Raw genomic sequence first — 27,971 nt, forward strand, 5'->3', positions numbered from 1 at the left:
TGTGTGTGACAAGTAGGGTAGGAAAATAATGAATTATGTTCTAGCAATGGCCTGTTGCACAAAGTACGAACTTTTTTTGCCATCTTCCCTCTCATCATTTTGCCCAGCTTGTGCACAAGAAATTTGTTGGGGGGGACAGGACCAAATAGGTGGAAGGGAACTTTTCCCTAGCAGATATTATGTGTGCTCTTTGAAATGAGATCAGAAATTGCTGTTGGGCTTTCTGGTGGTGTTTTTATGAAAAGTCAAATTTCTCTCATTTCACAAAGAGAAGTAGAGTCAATGAAAAAGCTGATGGTATTACCTATTTTACAGGAAAGCCTGCAAATCAGGGTGTGGGAGTGGGAAGAAGTATGGTGATCTCAAAGTCACTATTAAATTTTACCTTTACAGAATTATTTTCAACACCAAAAAGAATATATCCGTTCATTCATGCAGTCTTCAATTCCACACATTAAAAAAAAGTCTCAATCTATTAATTTAATATCTGGACATTAAACCTGATGCACTTGATTTTAACATCTAACCTAAATCAAGATGTGGATGTAGCAAAGGGTATTTTTCTTAGGCTCTCATCACAACTCCTTAGCGAATGCTGTGTGCCTTGCCTTCCCAAGCACAGTTCAGTTCAATAGAGAATTATTTCATGTACTCTGGAGAAAAGTATCACATTGTTCTTTATCTGTATTTTTAGGTACTGCTGTAGCACTCATTATCCTAGCTTCGGGATTTTTGCTATCAGCTCAGGTCTCGCCAAGAATCACACTTAATCCACCAGATCCTTCACATCAAAACTCTACCTGCACAAAATACAGGTGAGATTTCATGATCATTCATCCAATCTTCTTGAAGGTTGTTTCCAGTTAACTGAGTTTTACAACCTAATGTGAGTAAGATACAATTATTCATAAAGCCTAGTACAAGGAACTAACTAGATACCTAAAGTTTAAATCCTAACTTCTCTCAATAGAGAAAATTACACTCTTTGCTTAAATGATCTGACTAATCCTTTGGAATTTCTTGGACTAAGTAAGGTGGTTAAGCAGCAAATTCCACACTTGAGATCTCCTCTGTTATATCTCACCTGCTGCAATTTACAGTAGACATAAAGTTAGGAATATTTTAGAAGTAATTTGTAAAAATGCTGTCTGTTTTTCATCTGCTTGTAGATTTGTCATGTATAACAGCTGTAAACTCTTCAAGAAGATGTGTTCCTTGCCTTTTGTTTTCCTGAGTGGAAAAAAAATAATCTTCAGATAATTACAGACCAATTAACAATTAAAGCAAATGTGATTTTTTTGACCTTTGTTTCTGTAGTGGGTAGAAGATGCACTTTCATGAGCAATCATAGTTTCAAGTAACATTACTTCTAGGGTGTTAGGAATGTGTCATTTTCTATATTTTGGTTTTTTATTCACATGTGAGTGCTGTTATGTTCATTTACCTGGCAGACTAGAAAATTCCCTATTGACTGAAGACTAGTTAAATGGCTGAAGAAATTCTTATGTTCAAAACCTGTTTTACATGTGTTTGCAATAGAGGTAAATATCAAGAAATGAGTGGTATGCTTCTAGTTTCCTAGCAGTATTGGCTAGGAATATGGTTCATGGCTTTTCGTATGCCAACACAATGTCTTGGGTGAAAGATTCTGAGGATTTGAAGCTTTATAGACACCTGGAAAGGGGACAGAAGGTCTTCAAAAGAGTGTAAATAGATGCTAATAACTGGAACTTTAGATACCACCAGATATGAGAATCCCTACACGCAAATACCTATATTTTTAGTTGTTTTCTACTGCAGAATCAACTATATTTTGCAATTTTTGAGATATGCCTATACAGCATTTTCAAATGACAAGTAATCTGGTTAAAAGGTGCGAAGAGGGAAAGAGCTTCCAAATGCTCTCCTTTCAGAATAAGATAACATTAATAGCAGGATGTCAAAAGGATTTGCGTAGGACTTAAGTTAATTACTTAGAAAGGATGTTTGGAGAGCACAGATGCACCATGTGCAAAACTAGTTATTTATTATCTAGTAAAGATAGACTATTTTAAACCTGAAACAGTATAAAAACTGTGTAGAAGAAATATGGCTAGTCCACCTTAAGAAGTAATGAAAAATTATTTGACACAGTTCTCGTTTTCCAGTTAACCACAGCTAGTCAGGAAGGAAATTTAGAGTTGCTGTGGCTTGCTCAGTGTGCACTTCTGGGCAAAAACATGAAAAATTAAAGCAGGTAGTTCTAGTAAAGGCATGTTGTTTCATGAATTATGGGAATATTTTAATCTGTCATAATTTCTGTTTCTGACATGAAGTGAGCAAAAGCAGGTATGACAGAAGTTCAAAGGGTCTAGCAAAGAGCAATAAAAGAATTGAAATATTTTCATTTGGGAATATTTTGAAATAGGAGGAGCTCTCTTAGTTTACAAATAAAAGTGAACACATAGAGGGGGATGTGAAATAATGAGCAATGTATGAGAAAGCTTTAGTTGCTCCTATTTTTAATCTTATACTATACCTTGGTGAAGAGACACAAAAACCAGGACAGTTGAAACTAACAAATGGATGCAGTTGCCTACAGATCACGGAATTGGGCTACAATACCTGCTATGTAAAAGGATGTAAAAAAATTAGGCATTTATATGATTAATAACTACTTTCACACTTGTGTATCTCAAGCTATATTTGGGATATCAATTTTCATGCTTTAAAACATCACCAAACCTTGACCTTGCTAGAGCTGGAGGAAGAATATTCCTTCAGCATCATGAATATTAGTGTCTGTTATGGAAGGTGATATCAGCCACTGACTCCATAGCAGGAAGCCTCAAAATTCCAGGTGACTTCAGCCAAGGGAGCAGTAAGTGCAAGAAATATTGTTTGCTTTCGGCACGGGTCAAGGGAAGAAAAACATCTTAAACATTTTGTGATGTTTCCAGAGGAGCTTAGTTTCGGTGTGCCTTTCTGCCAAGCTCTTGTAGCTACACATAGAGAAAATACGTTAATTTATTCCTTTGTCTAAATTATTTCTGGACGGGATGACATACAGCCATACATTATATTTGGGCTTGGAAAAGTGGCTGTTCAAGATACAGGTATGCCTGCTTTCTGTGCACGTGGTCAATAAGCTGAATGAAATTTAAAAAAATGTTTTTGTCATCAGAAAGTAGATGGTGTCTTCACCATTCCATCCAAGTTAGAAGAACTTCAGCAGAACATGCATGGTCTTGGAAGGAAGAGGTGGAGGGGACTGCAAACCAAAGGAAAGCTAAAGGCTGGGCTGTATTTTGGGAGGCTTGCCTCTCTCTCTCTTTTGGCCCTGAAGGCATTCCCCATGGCAGTTATGGAGTTGGGTCAAAGAGATTCTCAAACCTGAGGATTTGGAAGGAAAAGTTTACTTTGCATAATGCCAGTCTTGCATATTTTCTATGCTGCTCTAAGAATAATGGCATTAAAGGAGCTGTACAGATAGCCAGCATGTAGGGTAGCAAATGTTACTATAGGGATAGTTAGATAAGATAGTGAATCAAAGTAAAATAAAGTAATGTAATGGCAGTGGTGTCTTGCTGTTAATCCATATTTTAGCTTGCTTCAGTGTAACTGCTGGTATCCCATATTGCTTAGCATTGTATCTTGCAAGCCTTGAAGAGGTCTCAGAAAGTTTTGGAAAAGCAAAAGACAGCAGGACTTCAGAAGATCAACAGGTAATGCCCTCTCTCTCTAGCCACCATAGCCAGATTTAAATATGTGTGCCTACACAAATGCAGCTCATAGTCTTCATCTAATGGTGATGCAGTGCTTCTCTGAGGTGAGGTACACTTAGAGGCTAAACCTGTTTGTCGCTTGGCCATCTTAGAGTATGGGGGTGTTTCCTAAATATAACTTGTATTTGCCTTTGCCAAAATGTATTTATAAGTTATAAAAACATAAGTAAAATGTATTTTGCTGACAGAAGTTTCACTGATACTGTACAGGGTAAAAATGCTTTTTATGTTTGCACGTCCATTGGCTTAGAGTAAGTGGGGGTGTCCATTATGGAAGCCTTAGAGCTACCACAAACAGTCTGTTTGTTGTTCCCACAGATCCATATTCCTCTGCACAGATTAATTCCTGCTGCTAGAATAATAAAGAAGATAGAACAAACTAGCAAATAAAGAACACGGTCACTGTCCTGGTTCAGAAAAGCACCTAGGGCTTGAATACTACATTCTGAGAGAGCTGTGCCGTGCAAAGAGAGGTACAGGTTACCTGTACATGCTTGCAGAAAACAAACCTGTAAGATAGGCTGCAAATATCAAGTAAAATATTTTCATTTGGTGTAGACATGTATAATATCATAGTTGACTAACAGCCAAAAAATAATCTGTAAATCAGTGAAAAAAATCGAATGTAATCCTCATTCACAAGGACATCATGGAAATAACGCAAACCCAGCAGGACACCCTGAACACTGAAATTCTCTTTGCCTCCTCACAGGTGGAAGTGGGTGGGTGTCCTATTGAGGAAAGGCAAGATGAATGCTCATCTGTGTGCCATCCTTAAATTAAACTTCATTTTTACACTCAACCTGTGTAAGCTTGTATAAATGTTTGCAGTGTGACCAGTTCTCTTCTTCAATCTTAATCTCTTCAGCAGCTGTGATCTGTTACTTGCCATCAAGGCTGCGGAGAAGCTCAGAGGTAAATTTAAGACTACAAAACAGCATCGTCCCAAAATTTGTCATCTTTAAAAATTAAAAGATAAGCTAGCCATTCCTATTATTATTCTGACTACTCAAAACTCTCTAAACATGTTCCCTTTTTTGCTGGGGACTTGCCTCGTTCTGGAAGGAGGTCAAGGTTAGGGCATGTGCAGTAGTTACCCTACTGCCTTTTCCCAGTCTTTAAAGAATCAAAGGTGTGACCGTCCCACTCTACCTTCCTCTGGGACATTCACCTGTTTCTGGAAAACCACCATTGTCCTGTTCCCTTGTGTTCTTGGTCTTTTTGTCTCCTTTCCTTCGTGTCTGTTACTGCACTTCTTGAGACTTGGTCGGCTGTAGAAGACATAATGTGAAGTTGTTATCCTTAAGCAATATTTTTCACCTCAGCTACTATATGAAAATGGTAACTTTTATGTTGATCTTAGGTTAACCCTGAGGCTTGTATTCTAGGGAAATGGTACCTGTGCACAAGAACTTTCTCAGGTTCCTTCCCAAACTGATTGTCTTCAGCGTTTGATTAAAATAATACAGGCAGTGCCAGCTGTGCTGGGCACACAATGGCTCTGTTGTTCATCTTCGAATTAGTCACCCTCACATGGTTAATGTTCCTAAGCTCGTTGTACAAATACACACCACTGAGATGAAGGCACCAATATTTAGTACTCTTACACAGCATTTTTACAAGATAGCTAATAGGCAGAAATACATATTTTCTTTATGAATTTAGCAAAAGTATATCATTGTGATTAGTCATGAAAAATGCAGCTAACCTAGTAACTGAAGCTGGTTTTATTGTATTTAATAGCCTTAGGATAAACGTAGTAAGTATATTAGCTATTGTACTTTATTTTGTTGAGTTAACTCATTGACAATCTGATTTATCTGCAAGCTAGACATCAGTATTCTTCATACTGTCACTATATCATAGAACCAGTATTTTTTAAAATATGATTCTCATTTTATGTTTCTAATGTCAGTGACTGAGGTACTGGTCGTTCTGATAAATGAGAATTGCAATAATAAATATAGCAATGTTTTTCTGCTATTAAGGTCAGAAGATTATGAGTATTCAAAGAGATAAACATGTTTGAGAATGCTTTTGCCAGCTCTTATGAAAAGTAGTTAAAATTCTGATAGACAGTTTACACTGTAGAACTGTAAAATGACCTCAACATAGTCTTGAAATCTATGAAGTAGATAATACAAGGATTTATCGCTTGGTAATAATTTTCCATTTGCTGGCATGTTGCTCCTATCAGTCAAAACTTGTAATTTAATTTAAAATCATAAGGGATAGGAAGGAATATGTCAGTTCTGTGTAGTAACATCTTTAATGTGAATGAGGAAAAACTCCTCTCATCAGTTCAGACACAAAGGTCTGAAAAGTTACTTACCTAAACTATAATGTCTGTGAGTGTAATGCAGACCCTCTAACTATTGTTAACGCTTCCACTTCTTTGTCTTTGATTCAAACTCTGCATTACTGAGGGAGCAAGGTGATATTTGTATAGTAACCTATTAACGCTTCACTTCTCCACTGATACTTCTAAGACTTTGCTGTTTAAAAAAACCTGAACCAATGTTTGGGGAATTATTTTGTAAAATCTTCCAAAGTGATGGTGTTATACTTTATACGGTCTGCAGGTTTTATTCACACGAGGATGATTTTAATCAAGTTTGAGCAAGACTTGTACCTGATCTACCCAGGAGCGGGGAGTATAGTATTTATGTGTAAGGTCTCTTTGGAAGGGTAGTTTTAAAAGCAAAGTATTCTATGGAGATTGCCATTATGCTCAAAATAAAGGTACATGCAAGTCAGTTGTTTCTGTTATTTATTGTCTTTGTTGCTCAGTTCCAGGTGTAAATCAGGAAGCTGTTGTGCTGGGGGCTATATAAATTCAGAAAAAAAGATCATCAAAGACAAGAGACTATTGATACTGATGTGCAACTACATCAGGATGCTTTTCATGTGGTGTCAGCATTCCAGCACAGTCTGCTGTCAAGGTGCTTAGAGTAGTAGTGTTGTAGCCGTGATGATGTAGGGACTTGAGGAAAGCAAGGCTTGTAGAGAGTAGTTTCCTTTATAGGACTATGATGGGTAGGAAAAATGGATGAGCCATCAGGGTCCTCTTCAGTTCTAAAGCAGAAGTAGCAAACACCAAGAAGCCAAAACCAGTTTCTCTGAGTTTATATAAATTGTGTTGCTTAGTTGAGGGATATAAGTCTTTGGAAAAGAGAGTTTAAGGAAAGTTTGAGGAGAGCTAATGCATTTTTATGTGGCCAGCATGTCAAGAAGGATAAGGATTCGGTACTGGTCTGAAACTTACCTAGGAAGGAGTCACTGAAGAACAGTCTCAGTGGACTAGATGGAGCAGGAGCCTGATTTGAAGATGGGGAAGGGTTGATCATACTTGAATGTAACTGTGGTTTAGATCTGTTGGAATAGCTGTGTGGTAAATTACAGAACTGCAGGTAGCATATGAGTACTGTGATTATAAATGGTAGCTTTTCCTTGTGAACATCACTGAGTGGATACATGTGTTACCTAACGGATTGCCAGTAGATCTCAGCAAATAAAATTCTGTCATTTGGTCTCCTATTATTGCAGGAAATTGCTCTTGAAATCCAAGTGAGTTTTTCTCATTCTTTGTTGAATATTGTATTTACTGTGTCACAGATACGACAAGTTGAAGTGGTATCTTGCAGTTGCCATGCATTTTAACTACTTAAATCATCTCTTATATTCTTGGCCAGTGATATTTAATCAGAATTTAATGGTTAGCTTTTGGAAGCAACACAGGAATCATCGGAAGTATATAAGGAAGTGCTTTATTTCATGCCTGAGGTGCAGTGAAGCATGTGCAAACAGCACAAGACCTCAGCCACAAGCACCAGGCAGTTTTAAACAAGGTCCTAGTACCTAACTGAAATGAGTTTGTGTGCAAAAATGAAGTAAGTCATTTACAAGAAAAAGACTAAGCTCTTTAATTGTGTAGCTGGCTGAAAACTAACTGCACCAATGTCCTCACATGTCAACAGAGCTGATAAATCTACTGCAATATTTGTCCAAAAGTCCTTACATTTTTGTTGTGTTGAATATCTTGGCTATTTTTCTTGTTTGGATTCATCATTTGCCAGTGTCGCTTGTTGAGTCCAGTTGGATAGGGATGCTCTGAACAGTGATACTCAGCTCAGCTATCATGGCTGTTTTCTTTCAGTTGAAGCTGCTGGAGGAAGATATATTGTCTGGTTGTAGATAGGAGCATACAAGTGCAGAAGCAAGGAAAGCTTGATTCCAGTCTGTTGTTTTGTTATAAGGAGCTGGAAAGCAACTACACAGCATTCTAAGAGAGGTAGAGGATTGTGTGCATAACTGATCTTGAGAGCAAAGAGCGAACCTGAGGGCATACCAGCTAGGATGAAAGATCCACCTAGCCTAGAATCATGTCTTCACTATGGCAAACAGCAAGCTGGAAAGAGTAGAAAGCAGCACAATCAAAGTGACATTCCCTTCCAGCCTGCAGTGATTTGCAGCTTATGTTCTCTTTGGGTGGTATGTGCTAATCCTCAGTAGATATTCCAAGATCCTCCTGTCCCTACATTGAGCCTTTCCTGCCTGAGATGTTTTTTATTGTTCTTAACAGTTCTATAAGCAAAACCTTGTTCAGCAACATGAATACTTACATCATGCAGAGCAGGATCAGTGGGGTCAACAAGCTTACAACAGTGGAATTTATTCTATGGAGAAGACCAGGCATGAGCAAAATGTCTTGCATGTTGTGAGTGTATCAGATTTTCATGTATAACTGCTACCTCACATGCAAGAGCTGATTGTGCAGCATGTGCTCAGTGAGACTGATGAATCTAAAACAAGTCGAAAAAGTCCATCCCCCAGAAACGTCCATATTTGTGGACATCTTGTTACTCTGGGAGGCTGTTCATGCTACCTATGTAGTAGAATATTATGAAATCAGGGGTTACATTCTGGAGAACGACTTAGTCCACAATATATTATCAAGCTCAGTTTGTATTTCTGTAACTGGATGACAGGAACATATGAATATGGTTTTATAATTGGATAACAGGATATGGAAGGCAGAGTTGAAATTTCCTTAAAATGTGGCAAAAGTGAAAACTGATTAAATGTTTTGAAATTAACAATTCAGAAATTGAGGTTCAGCTTGAAAAGAACAAAATAATCTGGCAAAAAGAGAAATGGCACTTGCAGAGCAAGGGCACTGGGCAAAGGTCTTTTACTGTTAAATCACTCAACAAAAAGTGGCAAGGTACAATTTGCAGCTCAAATTAAGAGACTCCTGAGAATTGTAGGAAAGTCATTACTTACAAGGTCATTTTACAAATTTAAAGCACAAAATGTAATCACAAACCAAATGTAAGTATGGAGTATTCTAAGCAGTGGAGCAAAAGCAGGGGAAGAAGCAATTCTGAACCTTTCATTGGCATCTGGAGGGTCAATTAGCAGGTCAGAGATTTTATTCAATCTTTTTAGAGACTGCACTAGAGGCTAGTAAACTACTCTGTTAGGAAGAAGGAAAACAGTAATTTTGGTATCAAGAAAAATGTACACAGCTAGCCAATTAATACTTCATCTATGTACTTTAAGTTCTCTGTGAAAGGGGAAGGCATTGTGCTCTTTAGAATCAACTTGTAACCTCAGGAACAGTTCATCAGGCAGGCTGCTCCAGAGCAGAGCATCCTGAAAGCCGGTGGTGCTCAGACTGGCAAGAAATTGCTAGCAAGGGACCTTGAAGTTATGCTTTCTAGATGTCAGATATTCCCATTTGGTCAGATGAAGAAGACTTAAGAGCGTGGAAGCCTTGACTGTGTTGGCAGAATAGGAGTGGGGAATTGCAGGTTTGGGGATATCTAGTCTCCTAATGGTCTGTCAGCTTGTCAGTAAATGTGGTCTGACAGTGAAGCAGGAACCCCAAAATCCCATTCCATGGCAGGTTCCAATAAACTGAGGGGCCATGCTACTGAGACTTTTGTTCTGTAGACTTCATGCCACTGAGCTGCAAAGAAGCTGGGCATCTTTGGAGTTCTGGAGCCTTACATTCTTGGTTGTTGTTATTCTGCTACATAAGCTGAAGCATCTGAAGTCTAGACACTTGCCTTCTTGTTGGGTTGCCTAGGAGCCCAGCTGGTGAGCAGGGAGGGAAATAGGCACGCTGCAAAACCTTTCTGCTGTAATGCTGCCTGGTTTCATCAAAATCAAATCATCTCTCTCAGGTATCTCAATCTTGATGTCAGTCTGATTGAGAACCATCCTGCGTGGGAATTTTCAACTGGCTTTTCATGGAGGAACCTTTTTACAAGACACTAGCTCAGGACCTTAGCACGGATATAAATATTTCATTATAAAGTGCAGGAAAGACATTTCCCATTTATAATTGGATGCAAATTTCCTTTCCTACATAGACATCCTGGAGTGTTCTGGTATAGAGCTTTCAAGGCCATAACTGATCTGTGGTATAGATTTGAAGAAGTGTCAGTATTTTTATAGATTTATATTCTGACATACGTTTGGGTACATCTGGGTAGGGCTGATAAGAAGGTATATTTGAGGACAGGAAGGAGCTCTGTAGTAGATAGTTTCATGTCAGTAAGTATTGTGTATTTATTTTCCTGGTATATTGTGTGTCCTAATTTATTTACTTCACTACAAACATGTATGTAATAATATGTGCTCAATTTCAAATTGTTTAAATATTTTTGTTTAACAAATAGTAATGGGGCTAGAATGAAGAGCATAAGCCTGAAACTACTGTATATTTTATTTCCATTTTTTGAGAGAGAAATTTAAAGTAAAGAGCCTCAGCGCATAATCTTTTTCAGTTGTTTTTAAATTGCTTCTTTAAAAAAAAAATCTTCCTTGCTTATTTCATGCTGCATCTTCAGTGATCATTAGTCTTTATTAACTGATACAGATTTCTTTAATGCGTTATGAAACAGTTGTAATGTGTATATGTTGGGATTTTGGAGGAAAAAAACATCCATCTTCATCTTGGAAAAAGCAATGACTACCTACCTCATCAAAGTCAACATAAAATTTTTATATCAGTGATAAAACAGGGCACAGAAGAATGCTAGATGGTCTGAATAGCAACTGCCTACCCTAAGTCTGCTGGGAGTTAGATATGAAAGGACTTTAAGTCTTACATATTGAGTTTCTGGGTTTCCTCTGACATAAATTGGTCTTGTCTCTAAAACCTAAAGTCAAAGCCTGATTGTATGAACTCACTGTATAACTAATGGCAGAAATCCTAACCCAAAGGTAAAGGGTTTTAAAATATTTGTTATTTAACTTTTCAACCTGAAAGACAAGCTTCAGAAAAGCTGTGGAAAATAACCAAGCTGTGGAAAATAATAATTTTAAATTATTTAAACTGTTATGAGTAACTATAACCTCTGACATTTGGCATGACATGAAATCCAGAAGCCTTTATTATGTTGAATGCCAGCTGGAAGACACAGTTGTGCATAGCCAATAAAGCCCGAGGAAGAGCTGAATTAACAGCCATGTAGGCAGACACTAGACTCAGTAATCAAATTTCTCGTATTTTTTCTGGACTGCTAGATGGGGAGGGAAGAATAAATAAGATACTTTCTGCTTTCGAATTGACTGGTTACTGATACCCAATGCCATATGAGTTTATGTGGAGTTATCCATAGAGCGAGCCCCGTAGGACAGAACAGACAATACACAGTTCAGTTCTGTCATTCATCTCGTGCATCAATATTTGTGAGGACATTGAGGGAAATGACGAGGCATCCAATCCCCATCCTGTCCTCTGCTGGCAACATTACAACGATGACACTCATAGCTGTGTGTAATTGTTATTCCTCTGCATTCCTGTGTCTTGCTGATGTTCTGGCTGGTGTTGGGTATTTGACTATATTTCTGCTTGAAGTAAAACCTAAAAGGAATAAATCTAGAGAAACCTTGAATCCTGAAATTTTCCAAAGAGAATTGTTGCCTAAAGTCCACTTTAATGTGTTAAATTTTGCACATGGCGTTCACATTGGATATAATTTGCATATAGTTGACTTAAAAATCCACTGCTGCACTTGACAGCATGTAGTATTTGGAAATGGCTGCTTTCTCTGCCAAGATGCCATGCTGGGTGTGCTAGCACCCTGGGTCTTTTTAGAAATTCATGTTGTTAAATGGTACCTTGATATACAATGTAATTTGAGTGGAAGATGCTCTACAATTTGAAAATTATATGCCAGCATCCTGTTTGTTATCATAGGATTCTTTTCACTAGGAGTTGCTATAATTTTTTAGTTATTTTTAATATTATTATTACATACTTAAACACACTTGTGATTTATAAAAATGTTTTTATTCATCTGCAGTCTTCTGTTCTTGTCAACTGTTTTGGTTGCTGGCATTGCTATCCTAATATTGATTAACAAAATGTAGCTAAGTCTCACTAATGTAATATTGGAATTTTCCTTTCCTTTCATAATTGATAATTGCAGAGTTATGATTTTCTCATTTATCTTTGCAAGAGAATAAATGTTTACTACAGTTAGATGATTGACTTCTACCTGAAAGTTTTGTTTCATCTCCATTGTGAAAATATTTTCTGCAGTTTATCTCTCTATTAAGAGCTGATTTTACGCAGCTTTCCTAAAATTAAAAAAAAAAAAAAAAAAGCTCTTCAAACCTGAATTTGACCTATCAGTTAAACAAGTGGATGGTCTACTTTATAGATTTATTTTCTAAAAAGTAGAAAACGTGGAAATTCTGCAATAATTTGATAATTTAGAAAGCACACAATACCAAAGAGCGCAAATTTCTGAAACGGGGGAGAGGAAATTGTTTTTAATGCTTTCCCAGCCCTCTTTTTTTGCCAACTACCATATTAATTGACCTTATAACTCTTATAGAAACATCATAGTAAGAAAAGTTTGAATGACTAGATTTAAATGTGTACTTTCAGACTTTTTAAATCCATATGATCTGCTTTACTGATCTGGGGACTTTGTTATACAGTTACTTTTACTTTTTTTTCTCATCATGGTGTAGTAGTTTAAACAGATTATTTCTTCATTCACTGAGTCATTGTTATGATGAAGATACACACTCAGAAAGGATTATTTCCTTGGTTTTGTTGTTACAGGGGTATATGTTGAAGCTATTTTCGTCACTTTAATTATACATTTCCAGATGTTACATTTCAAAGTTTAATTCTAATTTCAAATTTCCAGACTTATTCCATGTTGTTTAGTTTTCCATTCTCCTATTTTTAACTCCTGAAGTTATCCCTTAGAATATATTAGGGGCTATACTGATGAGGATGTATCTCTGGATCTGAGATTGCTTCTGGGGAAGATAAACACCTGGGTAGTTTAACCACAGTAGCAATGGTCTTGAGCATTTGCAAGATCTGGGGAGGCTTGTGACAGAAGTTTTCAGATAACTTGCACTGCATAAATGGGTTTGGAATACCTTCATAGCTCACATGCCCAGATCCCACTCAGTTTGTTCTCAGGGGCAGGTTTTAGACTGACACCTAAGTGAAGTGTTTGTAGGGCACTTTGTGTCTAGTTTCCCAGTAGTCAGTGGGGATGTGGTCAGTGCAACCAGTGGAGTCTGGAGAACAGTTTCACAGTCTAGTCACTTGGATGGCTTGCAAGATTGCATTGAGGAAACTTTGCCTAAATGTAAGCATCTCTTGCTCTTTGAGACTCCACTAAAAGTCAGATACACCTGTACGGAGCTCACAACTGTGATGTGTGGGAATGAACTGCAAGAGCACTGCACACTCTGCAGTGACAGGTGAAGGGCAAGCAGGATATTTTTGGGCACTAGATGCCTGTATGTGAATTGGCTCCACTGACATATTGACTCCTTCCATTTAATATAATTGGAACTCAGGTGCTGAGTTCCCACATGGAGACACATGGTATCATGATCTCAGACTGACTCCCATACCTATATGTGCCCAAATCCTAGTTTGGTTATTAGGTATGATGTATGATTCTTTCTCTTCAACCCCAACCTGTATTTTTAAAATTAAAATTCATTCCATGAGTGAATTTTCCTACAGCCTGATCAGGTATCACTGGGAGATTTGCAACTGGGCCACCAAAAATGTGGTACAGAAGAAGGCAAAAGCAATCTGTATTAGTTTTTGGGCAGTTTCTATTATCTTGTCTCCAACACTGACAACTTGACTATGTGCATCCCAAGATTGATTAGGAGATGCTGTTGGTTTTGACATGTACAAATGAATAAAGTGTTGCTTAAGTATTTATTTCTTTCTCTTTCAGTTATTGTAATGGATGTATGTTAGATCCAGACTGTGGTCTCTGCTACAAACTGAATAAATCAAGTGTTGTTGAGTCCTCATGCATTCCTGTTGATAAAGATTCTACAATGAAAGCAGCTTGGGGCAGGTAAGTCACTTCAAGATTTTCTGGTCTTGTGCTGTACTGACAGTGTATTTTATGCTATTGAGAATGCTTTTGCTTAAAATGTTACTCTTAGGATGTTCTGAAAGACAAAAATAACTTGGCATTGTCAAAAATGGGTGATTACATTGTAACAACTGTTACAAATAAAAGTTTTGACCCTGATGTGTGCAGCCAGTTTGGTGTAGTCTGCCACTTAAAAGTATGGCAGAAGTGCACTAGCAATTAGGAAAATTACTTCTCCTTGATGTCTTCATTCATTTGAGGTGGCATATTCCCTAGGTATACACTTAAAGCCCTCTGAATTAATTTTCTTTTTAATTGCTTTAATTAAACCACACTTTTAATATTGGCCTACTAAAGAAACTGAGTTGCTCAGCTCAATAATCTAAAATGATAAAAATGTGAAAAGTTCAAATTGTCAAAAGCATGGTTTGTGGCCACAGATTTCTGTGTTCCTGTGCTTAAAAACAGTGTCATGCCATACGTTGCACTTAGGGCATAAAAATGTGTGCATTCATAGATAAGTCCCAATGTAACTTCAAAATACATCACACCTCTTTTTCTTAAGCAGCACAAAGATTCCCTGTGAAGTCACAGCAATCTTTAAGTTTTCTGAAGTATTGACTGTTCTTAAGGAATGGCTTTATGAGTTGGAACAACATCAAGCAAAGGCTTTATCAGTACTTTAATAATGATTAGGGATTGGATTAGAGTTTAGAATGGTTCAGTGCCACAAGGGAATTACATAATTACTGCTGATAAAACCTTCATGCCGTAATTCATCTATGCCACCCATATGCCATAAACATACTTGGGAAACAGGCAAAGGTTCGTGTGGTGGTTTGGGCTTTCTTATTTATTTATTTTTTTAACTTTTATGTGTACTTCTCAGAAGTTAAAACCAAGTGCCTTAGTGGCAGTAAGTCGTATTGGACAGAGGTTGGAAGGTACGAAAACATCTACCAATTGTAGAATCATTAATTTAAAATTATTCTAAAATTGCCATCCTTTTGATTTCAGTACTATTAGAATGTTATGCCTAGTAGTTCATTCCAGATGCAGAAGAGGGTATTTTATATTCTTTGTAATCCTAATTTAAAAAGACTGTGATCATTTTGGGGCTATTACTGTTATTAATAAGTAACTGTGAAAATGAAAAAATCTCATCTATCTTGCTTGTTCTGTGGCTGTCTTCAATGGCACGTTATACAACATACCTTGCATATTACTTAATATCCTGATGTGCTCTGCAGTATTTGGACTCTCATATGTGTAAGGTAACAGATCTCTGTATTGCAAGTCATTTCATATAGGCTGTTGTTTTAAGTAGCATGTCTGTAGTTAGCAAAATGGTACTAGCATGCAGGAAGACTAAATGGGAACATAAACTTGTTATGCATAGTTGATAGATAAAATCAAACTTTCTTTATTAAGCAGTGTTATTGTATAACGTAGTAAATGTGGGCATTGGTAATCCTTTTATATTTGTGTTTCACTAACACTCCTTGCTGTACAGCGTATTGGAGCAAATTAGATAGGAAAGAAGAAATACTTCCTTTCCATATTGCAAAATACAGTATTCCCATATTGTACAATAATTCCATAGCTAAAGGACTCCGTTCAAAATCTTTCAAGAGAAAATGAAACCATTTAAAATTTGTTATATTGGTAGTCACTAGAGTGGAAGTCCTGCCTTAAGATGGAAAACCAATAAAATATCCAAATTTATTTTACCAAAGATTGTATGTTCATCCGTATTTCTAGTGTTTCTTTCATTAATTTCTAATCTCGTCTCCACCTGGTCTGTGTAATCAGGCAGTTTTCTAAAAGCCATTCCCTCAAGCTGTGAAATGTCAGGTGGCACTCTCTGTGCATTCCAAGCTCTGTGGAACAGGCAGGCATTTCACCTCCTCACAGATATGTTTATTTCTGCTTAGTGGTCCAGAGGGAATCCCCATAGATTTTGGCTTTCAAGGGTTCACATTCACGTAATCTCCCCAACTCTGCTTCCTCAAATCCTGAGTCTGCTTTAGAGCAAAATCAGTCCCACAAAGCCATAGGATTTCTCTGCCAAGTGAGAAGATTGCTGCAGTGAAAATGGTGTGGTTACATCCCCAGTTGTGTCTCAGAGCAGCAGGAGTCATCTTTATCTTTCTGGCAGCATGGGGAGAACAAGTGCCTAAGACAAACTAACAGCACTGGTGAAGAAATTACGTCTGTGCTGACGCTTGAAATTGCAGCCCTCCGTTTCACAAAGTTACTTTGTCACAAGCTAGACATACAGTGGCAGTTATTTAAAAAATACATGACATTTTTATGACCAGAAACTGGTTTAATAATTTGAAAGATGATTTTGTGATCTATGGACAGCTGATAACCATAATTATCTCATGCAGCCACTTTGTAGCTCCTGTGTATTCTGATGGCTTCATGCCATCTAGTATTGGCTGAATGAGTTTAAATGGCTTAAAACATCCAGAGTTACACTGGCCTCATATGGCCAATTTATTTTGCCATTAATTTTGCTCAGGAGAGAAGGAAGACCCAACCTATTTGTTTGGGATTTGTTGGACCTCAGTTTGTCTGAGCATTAGCAAAAGCAGCAGCTCTGACTATCCTGCCTGATGTAGGAGGTTCAGAGAAACGGCTTCTGCTGGGCTTGGATTGACAGTGCTGTGCAGAGCATTTCACTGGTGCTGCGATCACATTTTGTTTATGATTTTCCTGCTGGAATGCTGGGAGCTGCAGCCATGGAGAGGTGCCTGTGGTCACATCATATGATGTGTGTAGAGCCACATAGCTCTGCAGCTGTCTTAACCCCAGCTGTCCTGACACTCGCTCAGGGGCTTATCTATTCCTGATGTGTAACATACCAGCAAGGTGAGAGGTGCTTAGAGGCACCAACAGAGAAGGCCATGTCATATTTTTTTTAAAGCTCTCTGCAGCTGCACAAGCTGACATAGAAAACCCTCCTGTTTATATATTTATAGCTTTCCACTGTTCTTCACAGTTGGTCCCAAGGTACTTCGATAACACTGACATAACGGGCAATGTTTTGACTGTTATCATAAAATACTGTAAGGTATTTTTATTCGCAGGAAGTTTCCCCAGTGCCAGCCTGGTGTACTAGACACCACCTCTATGTTTATTGTTAATCGTATTTATCGGTTACGGTGTGTTCTACATTGAGAAGTTCTGGGGAGGGGAGGGAAGAGAGCAAGATTTCAGTCTCCTGTGGCTGCCAGCAAGGCTGTTTATGTTGCTGTGGTTGTCATAGAAACATAGGGAGACAATTAGAGCATCCAAATGTTTTTCAAGAAGAATATAGCATTTTGGTCCTTTTGAATATAAGGGAACTCAGTGGCCAGCAGTGGACCTCGGGGAGGGAGACCGCATAAGAATAAATCTGACCAAGTCCAAATCAGGCCTTGAAGCAGCATGGGTAATGTGCAACAGGTGCACTTGTAAGATCATACATAGAAGACAAAGAATAGAGATTTATTTTTTATTATTTAATCAGTTACATAAGCCTGACTGGTATTGGAATAACACAGAGAGGAGCGTCTTGCCCAGGGCACTAGCGCAGTCACGTGCTGTGCTGCCCTTGGTATTACTGAACCCGTTAACAAAACAACTGTTGACATGCAAACCTTGCTGCCTCCAGCTCTGCCCAGGGACATATAAAGGATGGTTTCAAGACAGTGAGCAAGAATATTCTTAAATTATTCACTTTGTAATAAAAGAAGAAGAGCTGTGTCTTCTCTCTCTGTGTGGTCTAAGGGTTCTGTGTTGGGACTCTGTTCTCCAAGATTTAGGGAAGTTTTGCATTTAGCAGTAGCACAGAAGGGCTTGCAGTTCTGTTCTCTTCATGAACATTGAATTATAAAATCCCCACAATGTCGATAAAAAGCATTATCTCACTTTTACAGATGGGGATGCAATGGGAAAATTCCAATATGAAGCTCGGGTGGCATGACAGAGGTCATGAGCAGAGTCAGTCTCAGCCAGGACTGAATGTGGAGGTGATTGCTTTCAGTTCTGTGCTTTCAGAGCACAAACCGAAATCTAGTTTTTCCCCACAATTACAATTACTCCCAGAGTACTGTTAGAAACCTTGAAACTTCTGTCCATGTAATTGCAATAACCCTAAAGGCCAGCCAACAATGCTTTAGAAGTAACTTTAAATTGCATTAATATTCTTACTGCAGTTGAAAGAATAACCATGCAAGGAAAGGACCTACTAATAGTGCCTTGACATGACATTAACCTTGACATGAGTATGTTGTCAAGACCACAGCAGGCCCACAACTGTGAGCTAAAAGGCTCTCATGAGTGACTCTGAGCAATCTCCCTCTGGAGAGAAAGATGTTGACTTTATACAGTAAACAAAATATGAAGAAATAACAACATCATCTGCAGATCAGAGAAAAGCCTAGAAGCCATCCTGTCCACAAAACTAGCTGGCAGGACTCCACAGTCCCTGAAGGAGGGTGACTGGGAACAGAAATCTATAAAGGGAGAGGATCTGAGTGATTTGCTTTCTTCAGCCATTTTTATTAACTTCATTAGAGGAACATCACCCTGCCATGGGAGTTTAATGCTTCATGGAGAATCCAGCTTTCGTCAATATAAAACATTCAGTGCAAAGGCGAGTGCAAGAAGAGCTCAGCGTTTGGGAAGCTCTTAATTTTCCTCTGGCCAGTGCTCTCCTGAGCTCCTTCGTTCTGTGTAAAATTAATGGCATGTTTACAGATGCTCGGTAATGCTGGTGTGTGTCGCTCTGTGCCTGTTGCTCCTATCTGTCGGTTTACTGAGGAGTTTAACTGTATCTTGGAAATTTGTTCTGGGGTAAAGTGGGTTTAAATTGCCTGGGCAATGTGAGAAAGCAGGTCAGGCAGGCAGACAAACCCTGGTTCCCAGCTTCAGGAGAGTTTCCACCGCAGGAATGAGCCTAACGACCTTGGCATTCAAGCGTGGATGCTAATTAGATTCCAGTGGTTAAAAAAAAAGGAGGGGGGGGGTTCATTAGCTGGATTCTCAGGCAACAGCCTGGTTTACGTCCAATGGGGGACATGCCAGTGTCTGTCACAGCCTCAGGAGTATTCTGGGGAGCTTTACATTCATACAGAGCTGCCTGTTGTCTAATGCATAGCAGATGAGACTGTTAAAATGATTAGAATACTTTTTCTTTGTAGCAACATTAGATTTTTCTAGAAATGTCAGGTTCCTTTTGCTGCTTGTAAATACAGACAGACATAAATAAGTTCATTATGCTTGTTTTGCTAGTCACTGTCTTATAAAGATGCTTTTGCGATGTGACAAGTACATTTGTAAAAGTTGCTGTGACTGCTTTACTAATGCCAAAAGAAATGTATGTGCGTATTCACACATTTAAAGACTGGGAATCTATTTTCAGTACCTCATGGGGAATGGGTATATAGACCTTTCCTGTTACCACGGAAAGGCTACCACCAGAGCAGCCTTCCAGAAATGAAGTACTCCTCTGTCCACGGGTAGACATTGCTTGTGTTGTCATGCAGGAAGTATGGGTAGAAGATTTTACTGCCGAAATGATGATTTGAAATCTTTCTACACCACCCTGCATTGAAAAGTGCTGCTTAATTCAACAGCAATTAGAGGAGAAACTAGTATTTCTCTTACTAAGCCTTCAGATCAATAGGTGAAGATTATACATAGGATTATGGTTCTCACATTACTAGAAAGGTAGTGGAGGGAGTAAATGATCCAGGAAAGTAGCAGGATCTACAGAATATTTACATCTGCATGTATATTGGCAGCACTCAGAAGAGCTGCAGTTATAACCAGTAACCTTAGAGAAATTTCTTTCTGGACTATATGCTAAATGTTTACTAAATTGAAATATTCATCACTTCAGTAGGAACCAGAATATAAAATCCCCCCCTCTCCTCTCTGAGATTATTTAGGAAAGGAAACTAAAATATATGCAGTTTCAAGTAGAATGGAATTCTGATTATCTTCACCATTGTCAGTAAGTGTGGAAACCTGGAGTAGCAGGGTGGCAGGATGGAATTCTATTTGTCCTGTTTGATTAGGAGTATGTACTTCAGCATAATAGTATCTAATACATGTTAGTGAGGTGTGCGAAAACAGAAATGAAAAAAGATCTGAAAGCGATTACAGTCTTTGTCAGCCTAAAATCTAAGGCACAAGGTCTTTCCTGGGAGGAGGATGCTAGAGAGTGTAGTCACAGTCTAATGGTTACATATACTGGTATGATTCTGGAGACCTAGGGAGGTAGAAGAAGAACTTAAGAAATATGGTATGCATATTTTAATGCCATCTCTGCTAACTGGTAAGAACAAATAGGAAGAATAGAAGGATAAAGTGATGCAGAATATTCTGTCCTCAATCGTGTAATTGTATGATGTGTATGTGTTATGATTGATGCAAGAGTAGGAAGCAAAATAAGTGCAATTTTAATGTTCTGATCCTTTCAGCCACTCTTCCTGCTGCTGAAATCTTTGAGACATCACGTTTTTAAGTTCCTTCAAAAGGAAATTATTTCATGGTGGGCCTGATTACCATATTTTTAAATGCTTAAAGAGATCTTATGGTTAAATCTATATATGTACTTCAATAATTTAAATTGAGGGTGGAATTTTGTTGTAACTTTAACAGAAGCTATAGTCTCTTCATTATTTTTTTTTTTAATGTTCAAGGGGGGAAAAACATTTTTTATTATTTTATTTTTGACTCCATCTGATACCTGAACAATGATGGTCCATCGTATATTCTATCTGCATTTTAGGTTTAAAATAATGAGCAGAGTAACATGATGATCTAAACTGAAACTATTTACGTTCCTTTAGGGTAATTACTTAGGAATTACTATTAATAGCTCTAACTCATTGAATCTATTCAACCAGTGGCAAATTCTGGATGCTTGTAAGGAAGGGAAAAATATACTTAGTCAGTCTTCTTATGAAGTGAATGTATGCTGACTCTGGAAACGTTTAGTTTATATGCTGAAGACAAAATTTATTTGTTGGAGACACCCACCACAAAATGGGATTTTAAAGCAGGACTGGTTAGTTTGAAACATCTTTTGTACATTTGTTCTCTACCTGTTCATTTGTATTGCACTTTGCTGCTGAATACTGCTTCTAGATCCTACTCTAAGTTACTATTTAAAAGGCATTCTGGTAGAGAATGATGAAGAGACAGATGCTGACAGCTATTTGGGTTACTTGTTGTAACAACTATTTCAGATGCTATAGCATTGAGGTAACTGGAATAGAAAAGCAAAAGTGGCCTGTGAGCTAAAACATTCCCAAATGCTGGTTTGTGTCAGGAAAAAATTGTGTTATTTAAATGGAAAAAGTTGGTGCTCTTCACCACTTCAAAGTGGTCCAAGGAAGAAAGAAGATGCTGTGGTGTTTAAAATTTGAATTTACATCCTGTTGAAGGAGCAAGCTTTCTGCTCATTTCAGTCACTCTCTGGTCAGCTGAGATGGGACTAGAAGGAAAATACTCGTTTCCCATTTAAAAAGCATGTTTGCTCCTAGATGACAAAGGAGATAGATAGGAAAGTGAAGGAAAAAAATGCCAACATGTATGAGAGAATTGGCAGTCTCTTGTCAGTGTGCTTAGAGTATGTGGATAATTCCTGCAGCTTTTCTGTCTCTCTTATGAAATGTACATTGGAGAAGAGAGTCATTTATTGACCATAGGAGCCTGCTGCTAATGAGCTTCTTCAGCTGCTCATCTTTTTAGGGACAGATTGAAAGATGTCCACACCTCACCGGGGGGGTTCTGCGGGGCGGTGTCGCAGCAGGGCAGAGCACGGCCCCGGCACTCTCCTCGGCCAAGGGAATTGGTGCAAGGGGCAGAGGAGGATGCTTTACCAGAGAGCATGAGCGTGCAGGGAGCTACTGCTGGGAGAGAGCTGGGGATTTCCCCTTCTGCCTTGGAGCCAAAGCAAAAGGAACTGTCTCATATTTGGGAGCATGTGGATTTTTCTTCTGAGAGGGGAGTATTTCCGATAGTTGTTTTTCATGTGTATTCGATTATTGACTCTGAAGTTCAGATTTAAATAAAATCCTCAGTCAAAATTGTCTCAGCAAATTCCTTTAGGTTTTTACACTCTGAAATGGATTTACTAAACTGACATTCCTCTGTTTTGCGGGTGGAAAATATTTTTGAAAGATGCGTGTGGTTGAGGATTTTTATTAATAAAGAACTTTCAGCAGGGTCGAACCTAGTCCTCCTTACAGCAGCTTGTACCTTTAACAGCATCCCTTATCCAAATCTTAGACACCTTTATTCCATAACAAGTAACTCTTCAATAATCACATCATCTGATAGAGTGACATTGTGATATCTTCTCTTCTTAAAAGGATGAAGTTTTCAGAGGTTGGTTGTGGTTTTTTTTCTTTTGAGGGAAAATAAACTAACACATTTCTGCGTTAGGACTGTTGAATAATTCAATATGTTTGATGAGTTTAATTCATATAAATTATTGTATCTCCTGTCTGCATGTGTGGTTCATTTCCTTGAGAATGGAGGCAGTAACATCAATCCCTCACTGGCACAAGATGAGCTGGAATTGTTGATTCATTTGATTTAAAGTTGTGACCTTATTTTAACTTGGCTCATTGGTTAGTACAGGCTAAGAAATGGGCAGTCTGTTAGATGGCAGGTCGTACTTCAGAACAGCAGCTCTTTGGGCATTTCTTCTTGCTTGTAGGATGTATAGATTGTCTTTTTTTCCTGTGGCTTTCCACAGCTGTCACTTTAGCTTTGCACAGATGATAATGAGTTTGAGGTTCTGCATGATTATTTAGTTCTTCAGACCTGTGATTCAGATGATGTATGTTCCCATTTAGCATATTTTCTTGGCAAAATAACTATTGTTAAAAAGCACTTATTTATGTAAAGTTCTTTTAAGTTGTCAGAGGCCATGGAAAATAGATGATTACTTTGATTTCTGTTGAGTTCTTCTACTGCCAGATCAAAAACTTTTGAGTTTCATCTAACAATGAAGACTTTGGTATACAATGTTTATAAATGTCATAAACTAGAGATAGTGTAAACACTTACCATTTCTGTGTTTTATAAAATTCCTTAGATTTGGCATAGGTATTGCACCTGCATGCACAAATCAAAGCAGAGCGACACTCTATGTTAAGTGCTCACTCTCACAAATCAGGCATGAAATAATTATCTTGTTTAAAGTGGTCTTAGAGTATTATTTAAATCTCCTTGGGGCTCCATTTTCAGTTACGACATTAATGATTTCCAGTGAATTTTAGGGTTGACAGTAGAGGAATCATTCTTTTGATAGCTTTGTTGGTTGATTTAATTCAGAGCCTCCCCAGTCCAGCATGTGTGGGCAGGGTTGCGGTGCTTCATTCTCTCTCTGAAGCACCAGTTTCTCTGAGCTTTTTAGGGCAGAACTATTGCCACCTACTGGAATCAGGGAAAAGCTCCTTTTTAAAAATACTCTTTCATGATCTATTTAAAACAATGAATGCAATTAAATTTTAGTCTTGGTAGATTTCAGTTGTAATGGCAGAAGGACAGTTGCTGGCAATAGTTAAAATGTAATATTTGTGTCTAAATTTCTGTTACAGAAATTGAATGTAACAGTTCAGTACTTCAGATGGAAGGTCAAGTTGGCCAAAAGGTTACTGTTAGAACTATTAAAATATAAACTTTATATGTATGTCAATAACTAGAAATTAAATAGAGCAGGGAAGCACTAAAAAAGGTATGCTAATACATGTAATATTGATCTATATTTTAAAGTCCTTACAGGTTTTTTTGTCTCAGGTTCAACAAAAAAAGCAAATTCGGAAAACTATTTTTACCCACACACACTTTCCTTTTGATTTCAGTGGAAATTTCAGAAGGATAAATATTTTGTACTCTCTTCAATTCCCATTGAAATATGTGGTTGATTGGGATTTTAAGGTTTTAATAGCTCTATGGAAAATTGTTTCTGCACAGTGACAGTTTGGCAGACTCTGTAAGGCTCAGGGACTGCTGCGTGGTATAAGCAATAAATGAACTAGCTTTAAAATCTCAGCAGTGTGCCTGCAGCAGCAGAGCCTGATGCGGGCTGCCCGCCAGGCGCTCTGCTTGCAGGGCAGGCAGCCTTTCAGGGGCTTCGGGACTGGAACTTGGCATATAAGTTATTTGGATGATGAATTGAATCAGTAATGCTCACCATTGAGTGCCACATCTGGTAACTTGTTATAATTGTGTCAGCATGTCCCATCCGTGTTTTGAGTTTGGGGTTTGCGTGGGATTTGCTTTGTTTTTCTAAATTGAACTATGAAATCTTGCCATTGTCTACTAAATTCATATACCAGGCTTCAACATGAAAGTATATTTTTTACAATAACTTTGTACATCTAAAACTTTGGGGTAATTAAAAGCAATACTTTTTTTTCTGTTTCTTTATTGTTTTCTGGAGTGTTTGGAAGTATTCAGAAAAACAAGATTGTAACACTGAAATAGAACCTATTTCATTTGGAGGTTGAACTCCCAGTGAATATTTCTGCTAAGTTACCTTCACGCTGAGTTACAACAACCACCTTGCTTTCTTTGTCTTTGGTCTTTTTTGACCGTGGGCTTAGAATTACTTTTGGCAATTGTAACTCAAGTGATGCTTTTGAGATGCTGATGACATTCCTTTGATGATACTATTGACACATGGTGAACAGCACAAGCATCAATAAAGGTTACTTGTAAGTGCAAGTAAGAAGTCTGGATGGAGTTTGTTTTACTCAACTTCAGATATCAAAAATTTTGACCTTTAGATGGAGTAAAAGATGCTGTTCCTTATTGTTCCTTATTTGCAGCTGGCCTTTGCCTGTGTTTTATAGAATAGACTTTGTTATGTCATGCCAGCAATTCCTGCATGCTGTTCTGTTAATAATACTTATATTAATATTAAAATACTAATACTTGTTATTATTGGGCCCTACACTCAGCACTTTCCACCAGTATTCATCGGGGCTATCTGTCATCATATACCATAGGGAAGAGGTGTCTCCTGAGAGAACTGATACTTCTACAGTGAATGGGCAACTGGTTGATATTTCTGTTGTAACCAAAAGAAATTTAGAAATGCTAATTATTAAGTAAATTAAATGTAAAATCAGGTGGAAAAAACAAATGAGATTAAACATTAGGTAGAGATTTATTTTATAGTAAACTTGCTTGAAATTCTAAAATGCTGCATTTGACAACATAATCTTCAGACCAATTTGTTTCAGTAATTTAATTATTAAGTATTCATGCAGCAAGGAGATACAATCAGAAGGACTAAATGCTTTAGATCTGGAAACAGAAGCTAGAAATTCTCCAATTCGATTACCCCAGTTCTGTCAGTAATTTGGTTGAAGCCTGGTGTTCTGCCCACAAGCTCTCAAACATGTCAGAGCAGGGATGACCCAGAACTTCCACACAAAAATGCCAGAAGCAGCAGAACCACTCCAGTTCAGGAAAAGACCGGGAGCGCTGAGCTACAAAGAGGGGTTTGCACACAACTGAAATACTTAATATGCCAGTCTATCACAGATGCTAAATGCCAGTCTGTCTTTAACAAAAAATACATGAGAGTCCTACATTTATGAGCATTTTTGTCCTGAAAGAGCTCAAACAGAATGAAGCCTGCCTGCCTGCAGGCACCTGTGAGTGATAGTGACCCAGTCTGTCTGGTTTTTGATGGAAAGCATTGTGTGGCACAGGTTAGCTCCAGGAGCCCCCCAGGGTGACTGCTAGCCACCTTCCAGTTAATGCTTATCACTGAGATCCCCCAAAGATTTGTCTGTCAGAAGAAATGACTAAATCATTAATGAGCGCTCCCTCCTTTCAGAGAAATAAGGGAAGCTGGCAATGACTGGATGAAGGCATGGGGGTGTGTGCATGCTCATTGCTGAAGGTGGTTGTTCTAAAAGTGAACTGTTTCTGTATAACCACAGAAAAGCCGCTAAACAAACTTTAAAGCACATTCTGGGGTCACAGGGAGTCCACGAGTCTTTCTCAACCCTGATGGCTGCCGGGAGGGAAATAATAGCTCATTCTGTTTCCAGAATGCCTCGGTGCTACCTTTTTACTGGTTTTCATGTGGAGATAGGTTTGTGCTCATGTTGTTTAAAATTTGTGAAATGGCATCTCTTTCACAAGCAATTAAATATTCCCAGATGCCGTTCCTTGTGATGGCTTGCCGTGTGCCTGTGCCCATGCTGCGGCATGAGATGTTTCTTTTCAGTTCGTGCTTGATTGCTGGGAACAGGATTGAAGGGAGGATTTGCGGCAGTCGCCAGGGTGGTGGTAGCAATAATTCTCGTCCCACTGACTGCTGTACGTGCAAGTCACGTCACTGAGCCACAGCCCCATCACACACATCACATCTCCATCCAGACCTCCACACAAATACGTGGTGCTTTAGGTGTTATAGTGGGTCTTGCCCTCTACCACATCATGGGTTTTTTTCCACTCCGTCTGGTAGAATGCAGTATTTCGCTTCTATTTCTTGATACTACTGTAGTACTAAAATATCTGTTGTTCATGACAAAGGCTTCAGAACGTTGGGCAGTATCACCTCCATCGTATTTACCCAAATTTCTAAACACTCTTTGCTGATCTGCATCTCAGTGAAGTGCTTTGAGAGTCGATGATACTTGAAAGAAAGAATTCATGAAAACTATAGCATTGAACTGATTGAAATCTTTCAGTATGAGAATTAGGACCGAACTAACTATGTCTCTTACTGGATCTTGCTTTTTGTGAGGATTGGCTTAGATTTTTTTAAATACAGCAGTGGAATCTGGGAGGCTTTATGAGTTGCTGATGGCACTCTGCTGGAGCCCACCTCTGTGTTTATAAAGTGGTTGGAGTTCTCATGCACATCAGTAGTTTGTAAGCTGCAAGAAACAGTAAAATCTGTCTTAAAAGAGGAACAAAAGAGGTAAAAGATTTAGGGTTCGTAAGGTTGTTCAAGGACCTGAACAAACAAGGTTTGGTGAGAGGTGAAATTTCAGTGGACCAGCAGGCAAAACCTCTTGTAGAGGCGCAAACGTTAGCCACAGGATATGCCTGTCAATAAAAGGGATAAACCCAAGGTTTATATGCATACTAAGAATATTTCAATAAGGACTGGTAGATAGTTTAGTGCTTGTGAACCACTGTGTGGTTATTTTTATTTTTTGAGATCAAGGTTTGTATTCTACAAATTTAAAAGTAGGAAAAATTACTGAGGGCCTTGGTCTTTAAAGTACACAGATGTCAGTTGTCTGTAAACCATTGGAGTACATCCTTGAAAGGGGGGAAAAAGGGCAGGAATCTTAAATTGCCTGCTGTTGCCTTCTGAGCCTTACCTGAAACAGTGCACTCTTTCATTGCTGCTTTTTCATACTCTTTGTTAGCTTGTAAATACACAGAATAATCTTTAGAGTTGCAAAAATATATTCTTGTGTCTTCTCATGCAAACATTTAGCAGATGTGGGCTTTGCTTCTCCTTTAACGTTACCTTGCTGTAACTTCCACCTTGTATGATGTCTAGTTCCAGTGAAGTTTTCTCTGCTATTTTGGGAAAATATTTTCTGAAACTAAATATCAACATATCAAGCTAATCAGGGAGTCATACTTTAAAGTGAGAAAAAGCTCTTCAGAATATATATTAAAAAACAAAACCCTCTGTCTTTACAAAAAAAAAAGTATCTTTAAACTGTTTACACAGTTTTATGAAGATTCTATCCAGAAATAATTACCAGATTGTACTCTTGTTTATTTATCGTATAACTGGTACTTCATTCTCCATCTTAGAATT

The 27,971-nt window shown here is 38.2% G+C and overlaps 1 protein-coding gene across 1 annotated transcript in view; it reads left to right on the forward strand.

Annotated features, from left to right (window-relative positions):
- The window catches only part of SLC2A13 (solute carrier family 2 member 13), a 164,357-nt gene that overhangs the window by 118,312 nt on the left and 18,074 nt on the right, over nt 1-27,971 (forward strand). Inside the window, exons 6-7 of the mRNA XM_075024879.1 lie at nt 695-815; nt 14,006-14,131. Coding sequence (XP_074880980.1) covers nt 695-815; nt 14,006-14,131 — 247 coding nt within the window. The remainder of the gene's footprint in view (nt 1-694; nt 816-14,005; nt 14,132-27,971) is intronic.

The sequence above is a fragment of the Buteo buteo genome, chromosome 4, assembly GCF_964188355.1.
Source record: "Buteo buteo chromosome 4, bButBut1.hap1.1, whole genome shotgun sequence".
Classification (NCBI taxonomy): Eukaryota; Metazoa; Chordata; class Aves; order Accipitriformes; family Accipitridae; genus Buteo; species Buteo buteo.